Below are 18,521 nucleotides of genomic sequence, written 5' to 3'. Positions count from 1 at the left end.
GCAAAGCCCAAGCCTCGCCTGTGGAATGGAGAGAGCCGAAAGCCTTGGTCTGGCCATCTTTCCCACCACAGTCCAATGCTCCAAATCTAGATGGTAAACTTCAATTATAATTTAAACCAACATCTTTCTCCTCTGACTTCAAGGGAAAAGTATAAAGTTAATAGGTAAAACATTTTCAGCAGCTGCATTTGCTAATCACCCACTTTGCACCTGTAGTTGGCCTTGCCTCCAAAACTGGAAACACCTCTTTTAAGTGCTTTGTTGGCTGAAAATACTGTCTTCTAAAACTTTGATGATTTGGCAGGAAACCTCTGCAGCAGAAGTATTTCTGAGCAGGCGTCAAATCATGGCATGGCCCTCATCTAGGGAGCATGTATCCAGGAGCTCGGCCACTTTTAAACAAGAATTTATCAAGGGGCAGACAAAGCTAATCTGCCACCGTTCACATGTACCTAATAAAATACTGTATTACCCCACAAATTATCAAACTATGTTAGTTTGTCTGAAGCTTGCTTTTGAATAACTATCACAACTGGAACAAGCTATAGAAAAATTTATTTCAGATAAGTAACTGATAATGACGATGACAGATATTATCAGTTATTATTCCTGATGTCTTAGTGTGTGCCAAGCATTTCAATACATTATCACATTTAAATGATTGCAACAACCCTATAAGAGAGACATCTTTATCTCTCTTTTGAAAGATGAGGGAAAATAGCTGTGTAGAATTAAGAAAACAAGCCCAACTTTGTAGTGACAGGGTTTAATTTTGAAATAGATTTGTTTGGGTCAAAGGCTTGTTCTTAATTGTTGACTAGCACACTTATATTAAACCAAACAAAGCTGTCACAAGTCAATGGCACAAAGAACGTTGCCTGACCTAAGTTCAGATTCTGTAAGACAGCCAATGAGACAATCTTTGAGTCTTCTTTTTGGCAGGGAATCCTTTGTCTGTCACTAGGTCACAGCTTGCTGCCCATCTGGCGACTTGCCCACACTGCTTCGTGGTAGCTGCCTGACCCACTGCACTTCCCTGAATCATGATGCTCTTACTGTCCTCCCTCACCATCCTTCCCTTTGTGGACATATCATGTTAAGGTTTGCTTTGATAGCTCACTATTTTCCCTCTTTCTGCAACTTCAGAACTTCAAGGAAACAGCTTAGAAATCTAGACATTTCTGCAGTATACTTACTGTCGCCCTGAGGGTCACTCTCTAGTGAATAATCTGAATTATCATCTAGAAATGCATCAGGCTTTCAGTGAAAACACAATTTTATAAGCATATATTGCCATAACCCCTCCAAGTTTTACCATCACAGCACAGGGGGTCTTGAGGCTGGAAGTGGACCAACACAAAGTCTACCACCTCCACTTCCTGAGCACTTTCTCTGCCTGATCCACTTATGAGCTAATTTATGGAAGTGACTAAAACAGAAATTGGAAATGCTCATATTAGTCCAAATCTATTAGAGGAGTTTTATCTTTGCAAAAGTTTTTCAAAACGCATCTTTCCAAATTTCAGTGTAATATTCTGGTGAGAGGAGTGGAAACATATATCTCAATTGCATGTTGAACTGAAGAGTAAGTTTGTAGTTCCTTCTATACATTGCTTCCTTTAAATTACTAAAAGTGTCTTCTTTGCTTGGCAGTCCAGCATTTTATTGCCTGTCTTTTATACATTAAGTTTTGCAATCCTTTATAATTCTGGAGAATAACAGAATAACAGCTTATACCACTCGGTAGCTAAATGAACCATAGGACATCTTCCATTCTGTATTGAAAGTGGGATTAATACAGAGTTCAGAGCAATTGACTTGTAGCTCATTCAGTCATTTATAGTGTATTCATTATACCTTTCATCTCTGGGAGAAGGGCAAAAATAAAAGTGCCTTTACATGCAGCTCTAAAGGAAGACATGGATCATTTATCCTTCTGATTATGATTTTCTTAAAATGATACCTGTGGAGAAGGGGACAAGACCGGAATCTAAAACACACACAAATTCCACAGCAAAATATACCCATGTCTCTCAGCATCATCAAAATTGAATTAAACTAATGTGTACTCTACCGAAATGACTTTCTGCTGGAGAATAGACTCTGGAGAGGAACATGAGAGGGCTGGTGAGAAGATGAGTGTGGACATATGTTGGAGAGACCCTAACTTAGATGTAGAATAAAGTAAGACCTATCTCTTATTACAAGAAATTTGAAAGGCTTTTAACTTCCAAAGACCTCTTATGGAAAGAAGGCTCCTTCAGCTTTACAATAGGTGATTCACTTTATCATATTAACAAAGCTATTTAGAAGCAACTGGTCAAACTGATTCAAGAAATGAAAGCACATCTTCCTAAGGCACAGGGGTCAAAATCATTTTTTAAAAACCTATGATAGAGTACTTCTACTTTGAAGAATATAGAGTAGATTTGCTTTCCCCCATTCACCCCATTACATACAATTAAAATCCCTAGACATGGCTGGGCGTGGTGGCTCATGCCTGTAATCCCAGCACTTTGGGAGGCTGAGGTGGGCAGATCACCTGAGGTCAGGAGTTCGAGGCCAGCCTGGCCAACACAGAGTGAAACCCCATCTCTACTAAAAAAATACAAAAATTAGCTGGGTGTGGTGGCACATGCCTGTAGTCCCAGCTACTTGGAAAGCTGAGGCAGGAGAATCACTTGAACCCGGGAGGCGGAGGTTTCAGTGAGCCGAGATCATGCCACCGCACTCCAGCCTGGGTGACAGAGCAAGACTCCGTCTCTCAAAAACAAAAACACAAGGTATCCCAATCTTCCTACCCTAACAGGGTAGTGTCAGAGAAGAACAAGTAGGGAGTCTGGACTTTTATCCCCAGTAGGAAGTAAATCTCCCCTTTTCCTTCCCCATCCTTGCTGGTATGGTGTTGGAGGAGACCTGGTAGAAAGTCAGGATTTTTAGCACCCAGCAATGGTAGTGAGTCTTCTCCCACAATGTTGTGTCAGTGAAGGCCACGTGGGAAACAGTGATGATAAGATATTCCTACCCTCCAAGCCACGAAGGTATCAGTGGAAACCCAGTGAGGAGCTTGAACTCCTATCGCCACCCAGAAGTAATGAGAAGCCTCTCCATCAGGTGTTATGGAGGGTGAATTGGGAACCTGAACCTCTGTTTCCACGTGGAAGTAACAAGGCAGTTCCCTCATAATAAAATACCCAAAATGTCCAGATTTCAAAGATCACTCATCATACCAAAAACCGGAAAGATCTCAAACTGAATGAAGAAAGACAATCAATGACTGCCAAAACAGAGATGTCAGATATATTAGAATTATTGACATTTTAGGCCAGGTGCAATGGTTCATGCCTGTAATCTCAACAATTTGGGAGGCCAAGGCAGGTGGATCACTTGAGACCAGGAGTTTGAGACCAGCCTGGCCATCATGGCAAAACTCCATCTCTACTAAAAATACAAAAATTAGCAAAGCATGATGGCACATGCCTGTAGTCCCAGCTATTCAGGAGGCTGAGGCAGGAGAATCGCTTGAACCCGGGAGGTGGAGGTTGCAGTGATGCGAGATCATGCGATTGTACTCCAGCCTGGGCAATAGAGTGAGACTCTTGTCTCAAAAAAAGAAGAATTATCTGATGTTTTAAAGCAGGCATTATAAAAATGATTTAATGAGCAATTACAAACACATTTAAGTGAAAAACACAGTCACAACAAATAACAGAAAGTATCAACAAAGAGAAAATATAAAGAAAAACTAAATAGAAATTTTAGAACTGAAAAAATAAAATAACTATAACAAAAAATTTATTGGATGGACTCAACAGCAGAATGAAAGGGACAGAGGAAATAATCAGTGAAAGAAAGACAGGACAATAAAAATTACCCAATTTTAGGCCAGGCGCAGTGCCTCATGCCTGAATCCCAGCACTTTGGGAGGAAGAGGTGGGCAGATCATGAGGTCAGGAGTTCGAGACCAGCCTGGCCAATATAGTGAAACACCCATCTCTACTAAAAATACAAAAAATTAGCTGGGCGTGGTGGCATGTGCCTATAATCCCAGCTACTCAGGAGGCTGAGGCAGGAGAATCACTTGAACCTGGGAGGCGGATGTTGCAGTGAACCGAGATCATGCCATTGCACTCCAGCCCGGGCAACAGTGTGAGACTCCACCAAAAAAACAAAAACAAACAAACAAACAAAAAAATTACCTCTTCTTAACAACAAAGAAAAAATAAACTGTAAAAAAAAGGCTCTGGGATCTGTAAGACTGTAATAACAGATTTAATATTCATGACATCAGAGTTTCAGGGTAAGAATAAGAGTGGGCAGGATGAAAAAAGTTCTCAAAGAAATAGTGGCTGAAAACTTCCCAAATTTGGCAAAAGACAAAATTATAAATTTAAGAAGTTGAGTGGATATCAACTAGGATAAGCCCAAAGAAATTTATACCGGGATACATCATAGTCAAACTTCTGAAGACTAAAGGCAAAAACATCTTAAAAGCAGCAAGAGGGAAATGATGCATTATCTATATGAAAAAATAAATGACAATGGCTTTCTCATTAGAAACTATGGAGGCCAGTAGTAAGTGGCATAATATTTTTCAAGCACTAAAAGAAAAGAATTGCCAACCCAATGCAAACATCTTTCAGGAATAAGGAAGAAATTAAGACATTCTCAGATGAAGGAAAACTGAGAGAATTCATCATAAGAAAACCTACCCAAAAAGAATAGCTTAAGAAAGTTTTCTGAATAGAAAGGAATCAAAAGAAAGACCCAGAAATATCAAAAAGGCTGAGAGAACACAGTAAGCAAAAGTATGACTAAAAATAATACACTTTTCTTCTCCTCTTCATCATGTTTGGTGGGGGAAACAAAAATAATAACATTGTTTAATGTAGTTCTGAATTTATATAAAGGATTTAAGATAATTAAAAATGGGAGAGGGTGAAGAGACAAAGAAAGCAATGATTCTATACTTCAAATTTAAAATGAACACACACACATATTTTACGTACACACACATGTAATATCTAAAGCAAATACTCAAAAAGCCATACAAAAAGATATATCAAAAACTCTAGTTATGTCAAAATGGAATTCTAAAAAATGTTTAACCTCAAAAAGGTAGGGGGGGTGAAACAAGCAACAACCAAAGAAAATAAAAAATAAAATGGCAGACTAAGGTCTAACATACCAATAATTTCACTAAATTTAAGTGGCCTAAATACACTAATTAAAAGACAGAGATTGGCAAAATAGACTTCAGAATATGACCCAAATATTCTGTCTACAAACTCACTTCGAATATGATGATGTAGAAAGCTTAAGAGTTAAAGAATGTAAAAAGAAATATCATGTAAACATTAACAAAAGGGAAGCAATAGTGGTTATATTAATATCAGACAAAGGAGACTTCAAGCAAAAAAAGTTACCAGAGACAGGGAGGGATATGATATTCTATAACAATAAAATTATTAATCCACCAAAAAGACAAAGCAATTCTAAGTGTATGCACAAACAAGAGGGTCTGCAAAATATATGAAGCAAAAACTGATGGGACTAAAAGAAAAAATAGACATGTCCACAGTTATAGTTGGAGATTTCAACTTCCCTTTCTCAACAATTGATAGAACAACTAAATAGAAAATCAACAAGAATATGCAATAACTTAATAACACTATCAAGCATCAGAATCTAATCAACGTTTATGTGCCCATGGAACATGCACCAAAACAGATGCTATTCTGGATCATAACAAACTTAAACAAATTTCTAAAAACTGAAATCATAAAGAATGTGTTCCACAACTGCAATGGACTCAAACTAGAAGTCAATAACAGAAAAATCTGCAAATACTTGGATAGTTCATGGATCGAAAAAGGAGTCTCAAAGGAAATGTAAGAATATATTGAACTAAATAAAAATGAAAATATATCAAAATTTGTGGGATACAGGTAAAATAGCAATGAGAGAAAAATGTATAGCACTAAATGCATACATTATAAAAGAAGAAGCTATCTCAAATCAATAACTGAAGTCTGAGTTCAAAAACCTAGAAAAAGAAGGACAAAATAAACAAAGCAAGCAGAAGGAAGAAAACAATAAGGATTAAACTAGAAATCAATGGAAATGAAAACAGAAAAATAAAGAAAATCAATGCCACAAAGAGCTGGTTCTTTGAACAGGTTAGTAAAATTTAAAAAAATATATCTAGCAAGACTAACAAATAAAAAAGGGAGAAGACACAAATCACCAATACCAGGAATGAAATGGAACATCACTACAGATGCTGCAGACAGTAAAAGGATAATAAGAGAATCTTAGAACAATTCTACATATATAAATTTGACAACTTTGATAAATATACCAATTCCTCAAAAAACATGCTACCACCACTCACCCAATATAAAATAGTTTCATTAACCCTATAACTATTCATAATTATAAACTCCCCAGACATCTCCAAGCCCAGACGTTTTCACTGGATGATTCTACCACACATTTAAAGAATTAACACCAATTCTGCACAATTTCTTTCAGAGAATACAAGAGTAGCAAACCCTTCCCAATTCATGTTATAAATCTAGTATTATCCCAGTACCAAATGGGACAAAAATAGTACCCAAAAAATCTACAAACCAATCTCTCTTGAATATAGAGGCAAAAATCTTAACATCATTAACAAATAGAATTTAGCAATATGTTTAAAAATTATATACCATAACTAAGTGGAATTTATCCCATAGATGCAAGAATGTTTGAATATTTCAAAATCAGTGTAATCTACCATATAAACAGATTACAGAAGAAAAATTACAAGATTATATCAATTGATGCAGAAAAAGCATTGGACAAAATTGACACTCATTTATGATTTAAAAAATACTCAGAAAACTAGGGATAAAGAGGAACCTCCTCAAATTGTTAAAGAGCACCTCCAAAAATTCTATAGTTAAATACACTTAATAGTGAAAGAATAAAATCTTTCCCTCTAAAATCAAGAACAGGGAAAGGATATTAGCTTTCACCACTCTTATTCAACATAGTGCTGGAAATTCTAACCACTGCATTAAGGCACAAAAAGGAAAGAAAAGGCATGTAAAACAGGAAGAAATAAATCTGCCCTTCCCTATTTGCAGATAACATAATTGTCTACATAAAAATCCCCCCAGAAAAAATGAGTTCAGCAAGGTTGCAAGATACAAGACAAATGTACAAAACTCAGTTGTATTTTTATATAACAGCAATGATCAGGGACACTAAAATTTAAGACAGTATTATTTACAATTGCTCAAATAAATGAAATACTTTGGTGTGAATCTAGCAAAACATCTACATGAATTGTATGCCTAAAATTACAAAACAGTGATGAAATCAAAGATCTAAATAAATGGAGAGATATACTGTGTTTATGGATTGAAAGACCTCACATAATATAGACATCAAACTCTCAAATTTGAAATACAAGACTTTTTATATAGCTACAGTAATCAAGAATTTGTATACTGATGGAGGGATTAACACAAAGCTCAATGGAACAGAATAGAGAACCCAGAAATAAACCGATATATCCTGTGCTGATTGTTTTTATAAAGGAGTAAAAGCAATTCAGTGGAAGAAAAATAGCATTTTCAACAAATGATGCTGGAACATTTACACATCTGTAGACCAAAAATAAAAGAAAACTAAAACACAGCCTTGACCTAATCCTTACACTTCATACAAAAATTAACTCAAATTAGGTTATAGACTTAAATGCAAAATGTAAAACTATAAAACTTCTACAAAAGAATAGGAAAAAATCTACAGGATTTTGGTCTATGCAAACTTCTCAGACTTGACACCAAAAGCACAATCCATAAAAGTTTATAAATTAGACTTCATCAAAATTAAAAACTTTACCTGTGGAAGGACTCTGTTAAAAAAAAAAAAGGATGAAAAAAAGCTCAGCATGAGAGAAAATACTTGCAAACCCTACATCCAACAAAAGACTATATACAGATTCTATAAAGAGCTCTTAAAATTCAGGAGTAAAAAAAAAGCCAATCCAATTTGAAAATGACAAAGATTTGAACAGACATTTACCAGAGTGAATGACAATTGAGCATGTTAAAACATGTTCAACATCACTAGCCATTAGGGAAATGCAAATTAAAACCACAATGAGATGTCACTACACACCTATTAAAATGGCTAAAATAAGCAATAATGACAATACTAAATGCTGGTAAGGACACAGAGAAATTAGATCACTCATACATTACTAATGGGATGTAAAATGGTACAACCACTGTGGAAAATAATACGGCAGTTTCGGGCATGGTGGCTCACGCCTGTAATCCCAGCACTTTGGGAGGCCAAGGCGGGCGGATCATGAAGTCAGGAGATCAAGACCATCCTGGCTAACACGATGAAACTCTATCTCTACTAAAAAATACAGAAAATTAGCCACGCGTGGTGGCAGGCACCTATAGTCCCAGCTACTCGGGAGGCTGAGGCAGAAGAATGGCGTGAACACGGGAGGCGGAGCTTGCAGTGAGCCGAGATCACACCACTGCACTCCAGCCTGGGTGACAGAGCGAGACTCCGTCTCAAAAATAAATAAAATAATAAATAAAACTAAATATAACCTGGGGATAACATCACTATTATAAAGCCTAAGATCAGTGCTTGAGATATTTGGCAGACCCTGCACTTGATGGATCAGCTGGCACCACCCAGACAGATAAACTGGCTCATCTGACCTTGTAACCTCCACCCAGAACTGACTCAGCACAAGACAGCTTTGACTCCCTTTGATTTCATTTCCAATCCAACCAATCAGCACTACTGAAAAAAAAATTAAATATGCAGCTACCATATAACCTAGAAATTGACCTCCTGGGCTTTCATCCCAGAAAAATAAAGACTTACGTTCAAACAAAGACCTGCATACAAATGTTTATAACTTATTTTACAATAGCCCAAATTATTGTAACTTATTTTACAATAACCCCAAACTGGAAATAATCTAACTAATGAATGGTTAAACAAACTGGTAAATTCATACCATGGAATATTAGTTAGTGATAAAAAGAAATAAACTATTGATACAACAACCTGAATAAATCTCCATAGAAATGTGAAGTTATATACTATATGATTCCATTTAGATAAACTTCTTGCAACAACAAAATTATATAAATGAAGAACCTATGGCCAGGCACGGTGGCTCACTTCTAATCCCAGCACTTTGGGAGGCTGATGCAAGCAGAAAACTTGAGGCCAGGAGTTCGAGACCAGCCTGAGCAATATGGCGAACCCCTGTCTCTACCAAAAATACAAAAATTAGCCTACTGTGGTGGCACATGCCTGTAATCCCAGCTACTCGGGATGCTGAGGCAAGAGAATCACCTGAATCCAAGAGGCAGAGGTTACTGTGAGCCAAGACCACACCACTGCACTCCAGCTTGGGTGACACAGCAAGACTCTTGTCTCAAAAAAAAAAAGAAAAGAAAAAAAAAACTTATTAGTTTATTAGTGGTTGTCAGGGCTTAAGAAGAGGTTAGGGACCAGGAGGAAAACAGATGGTTATAAAAAGGTAACATGAGAGATCTTTGTGGTAATGGAACTGTTCCGTATCTTGACTGTATCAATGTCAGTATCCTGGCTGTAGAATTCTACAGTTTTGCAAGATATTACCATTGACGGACACTGGGTAAAAAATATGCTGAGTCTTGCTGAGTTTCTTTTTACTGATGTGTGTGAATCCTCAATTATCCCAACATAAAAGTTTAATTTAATAATATATATTCAAACCTTCAGATAAATCTTACCAAAATTAATTTTTTTTTAACTATGATACATGGTACCTTAGCCTGTTCAGGCTGTTATAACAAAATGCCATAGCCTGGGTAGCTTATGAACAACAGAAATGTATTTCTCATCATTCCAGAGGCTGGAAAATCAAGGCAGTGGCAGACTCAGTGTCCACTGAAGGCCCCTTTTCTGGTTCATAGATGGTGCATTCTAGCTGTGTCTTCACATGGTGGACAGAGCAAACAAGTTCCCTTGGGCCTCTTTTCATAAGGGCACTAATGCCATTCACGAGAGCTCCATTCTTGTGACCTAATCGCCTCCCAAAGATCTTACATTCTAATACTATCACTTTGGGAGTTAGAATTTCAACATATGAATTTGGGAGGACAGAGACATTCAGACCATAACACATAGTTTCCTGGACTATGTGATAGCAAAATTTCATAATAGTTTTCTAACTCTATATTAAATATACTGAAAAGTGTTATCATTATGGGTATTTTCAAGAGTTGGTGATATAGTTTGGCTTTTTTTTTTTTTTGCATGTTTTGTAAAATCTCAGGGGTAGGTACCCCAGATTTTTATGTTACACTCTTATGACTAAAATACTAAATAATATACCAAATTCACTAAATGAAAAAGAAAAAACTTAGGGGCTTGTCTGTCTGTTTGAATACTAGCCAAAAGCTAAAGGAAACTGCTATATTATGAATAGTAGAAACAACTCCGTTTCAGAAACTTAAGTTTATTTTAGAAATTAATTTCAAGCCTATTTGAAAACAATTGTAATTCTAATAAGAATTAAAATTCAAACCATTTTGGATGATAAATATTTAAAAGCTTTTGGTCTGGAAATAAAACTGGAACAGAGCAAAGAAACTAATGTTATCAAATCCACTGTGGTGGAGTGAAATGTCTGTTTTGCCGAGAGGATTTTGGTCCAAACTGCTAATCACTGAAAACACATTCCCACTCTGTAACTACCACTACAGTCATATAAACCTGATATTTATTCCTGATGAATTTTATTCCTATTTCCTCAACTTTCTTCTTTAAAAAAATCTTTTAAAGCTTTAATTAAAAAAAAATTATTTGAGCCCTCAATTCCTAAGGCATGAACATGTGCAAGCAAACCCATATAAACACACCTAATCCTCTCTCCTTGATTCAGACTACATGAAATTTAATAGGAAGCCTAAATTCAAGCCCAGCATCTTCCTTCTCAGTATAATTTACTTGTTCATTCATGTTTGAGATCAACTTCTTCTCACGGCCATTACTGTCAAGAGAGAAGCCTGGTTCCCAAGGTATACACTAAGCCTGTGCCAGGGGGCACCAACCAAGTAGGGAACATCAGTGGGAAATGATAATTTTGGAAAGGATCAAAGTCATGTTTGAGGGGAAAATTATAACTTAATTGCTCTTCTCTTCACTTTATGGCTTAGTAGTTATATTCAGATGCTAGGGCTGCCATAGCAAAGTACCACAAACTGAGGGGCTTAAACAACAGAAATGTATTATTTCACAATTCTGGAGCGTAAGAGCCTGAAATCAGTGTCTTCAAGGTTGGGTCCCTCCGAGGGCTGTGCAGAAGAAACTGTTCCCTGCCTCTCCCCTAGTTTCTGGTGATTTGCTGGCATTCTTTATCATACCTTGGCTTGTGGGGGCATCAGCCCAATCTCTGCCTTCCTCTTCACATGGTATTCTTCCTGTGTGTGCATCTGTCTCCAAATTTCCCTGTTTTATAATGACACCAGTCATTTTGGATTAGGGCCCACCCTAAGGACCTCATTTTAACTTGATTAGCTATGTAAATACGCTATCTCCAGATAAGGCCACATTCTAAAGTACTGGGGGTTATGACTTTAACATATAAATTTAGAGGGGGACACAATTCAACCCATAATAGTAGTGTTTAAGTGTGAATTAAAAGGTGTTGAGACACTGACTGATGACAATTTCCTTACTCTTTGATATGGGTTATGACCAACAGTCATATGATGGGTCAGAACCTGCCCTCCTACTGAGATATTTCATTCCCCTCAATCATCAGACATCCTAAAATTCTCTACAAGCTCATTTGGTCTAATGTCCACATCACTGTAATGTCAAGTCTGCATTGGCGCATATATACACAAAAAAAGTTATCTGCCCATTTTTCAAAGGGGAAAATTAGACCCAGAATGACAAAGTAGCCTATCTGATACAGTTAAGCAAGTAGCTTCTGTACCAAAGAGAGTCTAATAAAGCCTCTGCTTCAAAAACTGTGTCCTTTCTTGTGTACTTACATATTTCTTTGTGTTTTATTTTCCTAAGGGCTTTACAGAAATTTCTATCATTTGCAATCTGTTCTTCTAGTTATATGAATCTATTTTCTCTTTAACCAGCATTTTTCTTTCCTTGACATAAAAAAAAGAAAATAAAGAACCAGCTTTTCTAAAAAACATGTTGCAGCTCTCCTACACGTCAGTAAGTATAGAAGCTAAAATTGACTTACTTTGCTGCATATCGTGTCATTTATCTAATGGTGTAATCTAAGGGAATAACCTCTGATTTGAAAATGTGAATACTCAGTTTTAGGACTGGACTACTTGGCTCTGATGTGAGTGTGAGTCATGGAATTTTATGACCAGATGTATCTTTGGAAATTATCCAGGCCAACCCTCTTTTAATACCAACTGTTGGTGAAAACTGAAGTTCAGAAAGGCCAAGTAATTTCCCTGGGGTCACAGAGCAGTGTTAGAAGCCAACCCGAGAGCAGAATTCAACATTCCTACTGACTCCTCATCCAGTGCCCTTTCTACTCCTGGCTGTTTCAAGTACACAGGCAAGACAGTCTCAAAGCTAAACAATGGTAAAAGAATGGTGGCAAGAGAAAGTAATGTTTATTTAATTTATAGAAGAAAAGAATGCCTTCTGATATCCCTCATTCCAGGCATGACTTAAATATGGAAAAACACATGGTTTTGTGAAACTCTTCAAGTCTTTTATCAGAGAGTAGGATTACTGAGGTTCTACAATATCCTAGGTTTTGGAAATAGTGGACAACATGGACCTGGTCCCTGCCTTATGGAGCTGAAAGTCCAGATGAGAAGACAGATGTTATATAAATCATTATAAACAATTAAGTTTAAAAATTATAATATCTAAAGAGATGAAAAAATGTTACTGAGACAACCAACTTGGCCTGGGTTCTGAAGGAAGACTTCCCTGAAGCACTGATGTTTGACCTGAAATCTAGAGGATATGTAAGTGTTCTAATGGACATGTTCCATTAGGAAGATCGAGGGGGCGTAGAACAATGCATGGCTGTGCTCAGATAATTGAGAGATGTCCCACATGGCTAAAGCAGATGGATTGATGTTAGACAGCACCAGAGATACAAGTGAAACCTGATAACCCAGGTGTAGAGGTGTATAGGCCATGTTAAGGGTTTAGAAATCCATTTAATATAATTAAGCAAGAGAAAGATGTGAGATCAGATTTATCTGTTTAAAAGTTCATTCCAGCATCATTATGAGATGGATTAAAGCACAGGAGGGAGACAGGCCAGGTAGGAGGTGAACATACAGGCCAGATACAGCACGCACATAGTATGTGCTCTGGACCTGCCCAGTTAATTCAGCAGAATTCTTTTATTCCAGTGACATATCTTGTGTTTCTTGTCTTTTTAAAATAAAATGCAACCCCGTTACTCAGTACTGCTCTTAATGAACACAATTGTTTTTAAAAGACAGCAGATACCTAATGGATATTTAAAAACAATTATTTCACTGTCTTATTGAAGGAAGCTTTTGGCTGCATTAGAATTGTAATTTAAAATTATATTTGGGCTAATTACAAATATTCTTATTGTAAAGAACTTTGATTTAAATGATACATTGTCAATACAAATAATATGAATGAATCATCAACTCAACTATTAAAGTAATGGTAAGCTGCCATCCATTATATTTGCACTGACTGTGCTCCATGTTAATTTTTTAATGTCTTATTTTGGTGAAAATCAGATAGTGTATATGTGTATGTGTGTGCGTGTATATATATATACACATATTATATATATATGTATATATATATGGAATACATAGAATAATGCATTAACTTCATGGAGGAATCCAAAAATATTCTGTCAAATTATTTTTATGTGTCCTGCAGTGATCAGACATCATAAAAAACAATATGCTTTTTAAAAAATGTACCTGAAATAGTTTTTACAAGGGTTTCAAAAAGAATAGTTTTCATATAAATAATTTATCTTGTTTTCTTAAAAATAAAAAACAGTGGACCGTTTATGTCACTGGTATGATATGAGACCTAAGCATAACATATGGATGAGTGCTACCATTTATTATTCTCTTTTTGACAATCTGAATTATCCTTTGGATATTACTCTGAATGATAAATCAAGCAATTTAAAAGTGGAACTCAAAATTGGAAAATTGAAGTTGTAAGTGCTTTTATCTTAAGTAGATGATACGTTCATGTACCTTGAATAGTAAGTGCTCTAGCTTTGAGTTAACTTTATGACAATGAGCTCTTCAGTGAGTAATGTTAGGCTAATACAATATGCAGGTCCTAGGAGTCAGGGTTAAGTATGAATTGTATATCTACTGACTTTCATGAGAACTCAATTCAGCATATGTGTAAACTTTTATTCTATAGTTTTTTCTGACAAACAATGTACTACATTCTATCAACTGCCATTGAATAATTGTAAGTTTTCTTTGAAGAAAGACTAATTCTTTTTCAAGAATTGTTGTGTATAACATTATTTTACCTTATTCCCTGGAGTGTGGCATTTTTTAAGAAAATGCATTCTTTCAGAATTTTGATTGAAAGGAGACATGATTCTTGCCAAGACTATACAAATACTCATTTTTCTCCCATGTTGGTTAGGAGCATCTAAATGCTAGAATCTCTGGCTTTGAAGGAGGTAAGTTTGTTTGTTTGTTTTCACTCTTATTGTTGATAAAGGAGATGGAGAAAAGGCTTGCCACGGATTAATCTTTTACCATTCACTTTCCTTTGAAATCCCTGGTTTTACTGACCATTAAAAACTGCATGGTGACAGTAATCCCCATTTCCATTCCCAATACCTTGGACCAAGTGATAAGGCAAACTCCTGCACTTCTGCTTTGTGTTAAGTTAGTAAAACAGGGAGACCTGTAATGGAAACAGAAGAAGGCTTTTATGTGTAATATTTCTGTTTCTGCCAGTTCTGTTCCAACATGGATTTGTATGTGCCATTTATTTTAAATACGTCACCATTTTTATAAGTATACAAAACCCAGGAAAACAACAACAAATCTTGTTGCATCTGTTTATTTCATCTAGGTTGGACAAATTGAAGATTTTCTATACCAATTAGAGGACAGTTTCTTAAAAGCTAAAAAACTGAGAACTGCTCGAAGGCAAAAAACAAAAATGAAGCGACTTCAAACTGTTCACCAAAGCTAGTCATTAGGGAGCAGGCACTACCACTAAGATATCGCAGAAGAAGAGGCAAGGGCATCCACTCCAATGCCCACCTAGTACTGTGAAGCTGGATAACAAAAGCTTGTCACCAAAAGAAAGAGGTGGTATTCCCCTCAGTTCATCTTTACCAAAGACACTCTATGTTTCATTAATCTCAACTGGCAGCAATAAATATTCTCAGCAAGTTTGACTTGACTTTTGTTCAGATTTTTCTTGTTTAGTTAAAGAGCTTATAAAATAACCATTGATACCTCTTTCACTGCCTTGATCTTTCAAAATGGACAAAGGTATATCAGGTCTACCCAATAATGCTTATAGTATACATCTATAATCATGTATATTCATTAAGAATCATTCACAGGCCACCTACAAATACAGAAAACAATATAAATGCAAAATTGAACCTATAAAACTAATAATGTACTTTCCCAACTCTTATAAAGATAGTCATACATTGTATGTCTGACATCAGTTAAGTGGTCTCATTAAGTTGTTTTTTTTCCTCTAGATCCTTTATATTGTATTTTCTCTGCCCCTTAAGCTATGCAACACAAATTTGACAAGATAGTCAAGTTTGCATGTTTGACAAGGTAGTGAGTTGATAGCCATCACTGAAGACCTCAACTGATGCCAACAAAAAGATCGGAGAATAGAATAAGGAGGAGGAGCCCAGATCCTGAGTAAAATAGAAAAACATAAATTGTTTAATAGTGAAAAATAAATAGAATTTTGGAATACATTGATAAAAGCTCAAAAAATAAAATGAACCCAATCAAAATTTCACAGCAGAAGTAATAGACTAAATGATTTATGACAGTTTATCCAATGCTTAACCTAATAACATACAAAAAATTATAATATTAAAGCTAGAGGCATCACACTACTGAATTTCAAAATAGATCACAAAGCTATAGGAATCAACACAGCATGGTACTAGCACAAAAACAGCACATTGACCAGTGAAATAGGATACAGAGCCCTAAAATAAACCCACACATTTATGGTCAATTGACTTTTGACAAAGGTGCAAAGAACACACAATGGGAAAAGGATGCTCTCTTCAATGAAAGGCATTGGTAAAATTGGATATCCACACACAGAAGAGTAAAAATGGACTCTTGTTCCACTCCTTATACAAGAATCAATTCAAAATGGGTTAAAGACTTAAATGTAAGATCTGCGATTGTAAAACTACTAGTAGGGAATGTAGAAGGGAAGCTCCATAACATTGGTATGGGCTGTGATTTCTTAAGAGCCCATAAGCACATATAATGAAAGCAAAAATAAACAGCTGGGATTGCATCAAACTAAAGAGCTTTTGCACAGCTAAGGAAACAATTAACAGGATGAAGAGACAACCCACAGATTGGGATGAAATATTTGCAAATCATTTATTGGACAAAGGACTAATATCTAAAATATACAAGGAACTCAAACTACTCAGTAAAAATAAAACAAATAACCATATTTAAAAATGGGCAAAAGACCTGAAAAGACATTTCTCAAATGAAGATATAGAAGTAGACAACAGACATATAAGAAAATGCTCAACGACTCTAATCATCAGAGAAATGTAAATTAAAACCACAATGAGATATCACCTAACATATGCTAGATTTGCTATTTATAAAAAGATTAAAGATATTAAGTGTTGTTGAGGACTTGAAGAAAAGAAAACCCTTGTAGATGATTGGTGGTACTGTAAATTAGTACAACCATTTTGGAAAACAATATGGGGATTCCTCAATAAGGTAAAAGAATTATCAGGGGACAAAACAGTTCAAGGTGGCTGACTAAATGCATCTGGCACTTGCTTCTTCCACAAAGAAGAACCAAATAGCAAGTAGATAATTATACTTCAAATAGATTATATGAGAGAGAACACTGGAATTCATCTGACAAGGGACGGGAAACACTGAGAGCAAGGAAGGAAAGGGAAGCAGGTCAGCCTGCTCAGCTGGGATTGGCTGGGAGCCTGGAGAAGCTTTCTAATGCAGGTAAAGGGTAAGTGAGAGACCCCCCCAACTGGTCCATATTCCCACTGCAGACTCCTGCAGTCCTAGCCACTGGAAAGCCCCTTGACCCTTGCAGGCCCTGAGTAACATAAAGAACGGCCTGAAGACTGTACTCCAGAGAGGGAGCTCACAAAGAGTCCCAGGAACACCCAGGTCCTAAGTAGCTGCAGCAGGATGCCAGTTTGAGAACCCAGTGCCCACCACACAGCATCTTGCCCTGGGGCCCAGACACCCCTACACCTCCACATTCCTGGACCCCACTGACATTCCCCACCTATAGCTGCCACTAATGGAGCCAAGACAGAAACCACTGGCAGCAACTCACCCTCCCAAGCAGAGGAGTGGCTGCACATTTTCACACACCCCTGGAACAGAAAGGATGCTCACAGAAGTAGAGAGTTGAATAGTAGTTACCAGAAACTTGGGAGAGACAGGAAAATGGAAAACATTGATCAAAGAGGACAAAATTACAGTTAGAAAGGAGGAGTAAGTTCCGGTAATCTATTGCACAGCATGGTGACTACAAGTTAATAATAATGTGTATTTCAAAATAGCTAAAAGAGAATTTTAAATGTTCTCACCATAATGAAGTGATAAATATTTGCAGTGAGGGGTATGTTAATTAGCCTGATTGGATCATTCCACAATATACACATATAATGAAATATCGCATTATATACAATTATTAGTTGTCAATTGAAAATAAAACTTTTCAAAAATTTATAATGTTAAAAGAAAAAAGTAAGATATAAAACTATTAATATATGCCACATAATTATAACTACATTATAATTTGAATTAAATATATATTTGTTATTAAATATATACCTATAAAACACTGGAAAGAAATAAGATATTAAGAATGGCTATCTTTAGTAGGAGTAATTATGAGTAATTTTGTTATCTTTTCCTTAATGTTATGGAATATGTTCCTTGATAATAAAAAAAGTCTTTAAAAAATTATTATTATTTATTATCACTTTGCAGAGAAAGAACTAATTCAGATCAGCCTTTCTTCCTAGTTTATATAAAAAATACGTATTTTTTCTTTATAAGAAAAAAGTATTATTTTTTCAGAGTATACATATATATGCATATATATTCTGATATATATATATATATTCTGATACTGGCATCATAAATAATGGTGATTGCACAAACAGAAGCCAAAGGAAGCATTTCACTTAAAGAATTCTTTAAGGTATAAAAATTTTTATGACTGCCCCCACCAAGCAT

General features: G+C 36.0%; 1 protein-coding gene across 1 annotated transcript in view; it reads left to right on the top strand.

Moving 5' to 3' along the window:
- SPATA16 (spermatogenesis associated 16) overlaps positions 1–15,465 on the top strand; it is a 251,790-nt gene extending 236,325 nt beyond the window's left edge. The window contains 1 exon segment of the mRNA NM_001246421.1: positions 15,130–15,465. Within this exon segment, the coding sequence (NP_001233350.1) occupies positions 15,130–15,252 (123 nt within the window). The 3' untranslated portion in view covers positions 15,253–15,465.
- The last annotated feature ends 3,056 nt before the right edge of the window (positions 15,466–18,521 follow it).

Source organism: Pan troglodytes, chromosome 2 (assembly GCF_028858775.2).
Source record: "Pan troglodytes isolate AG18354 chromosome 2, NHGRI_mPanTro3-v2.0_pri, whole genome shotgun sequence".
Lineage (NCBI taxonomy): Eukaryota > Metazoa > Chordata > Mammalia > Primates > Hominidae > Pan > Pan troglodytes.
This window is presented reverse-complemented; position numbering and strand designations above follow the sequence as displayed.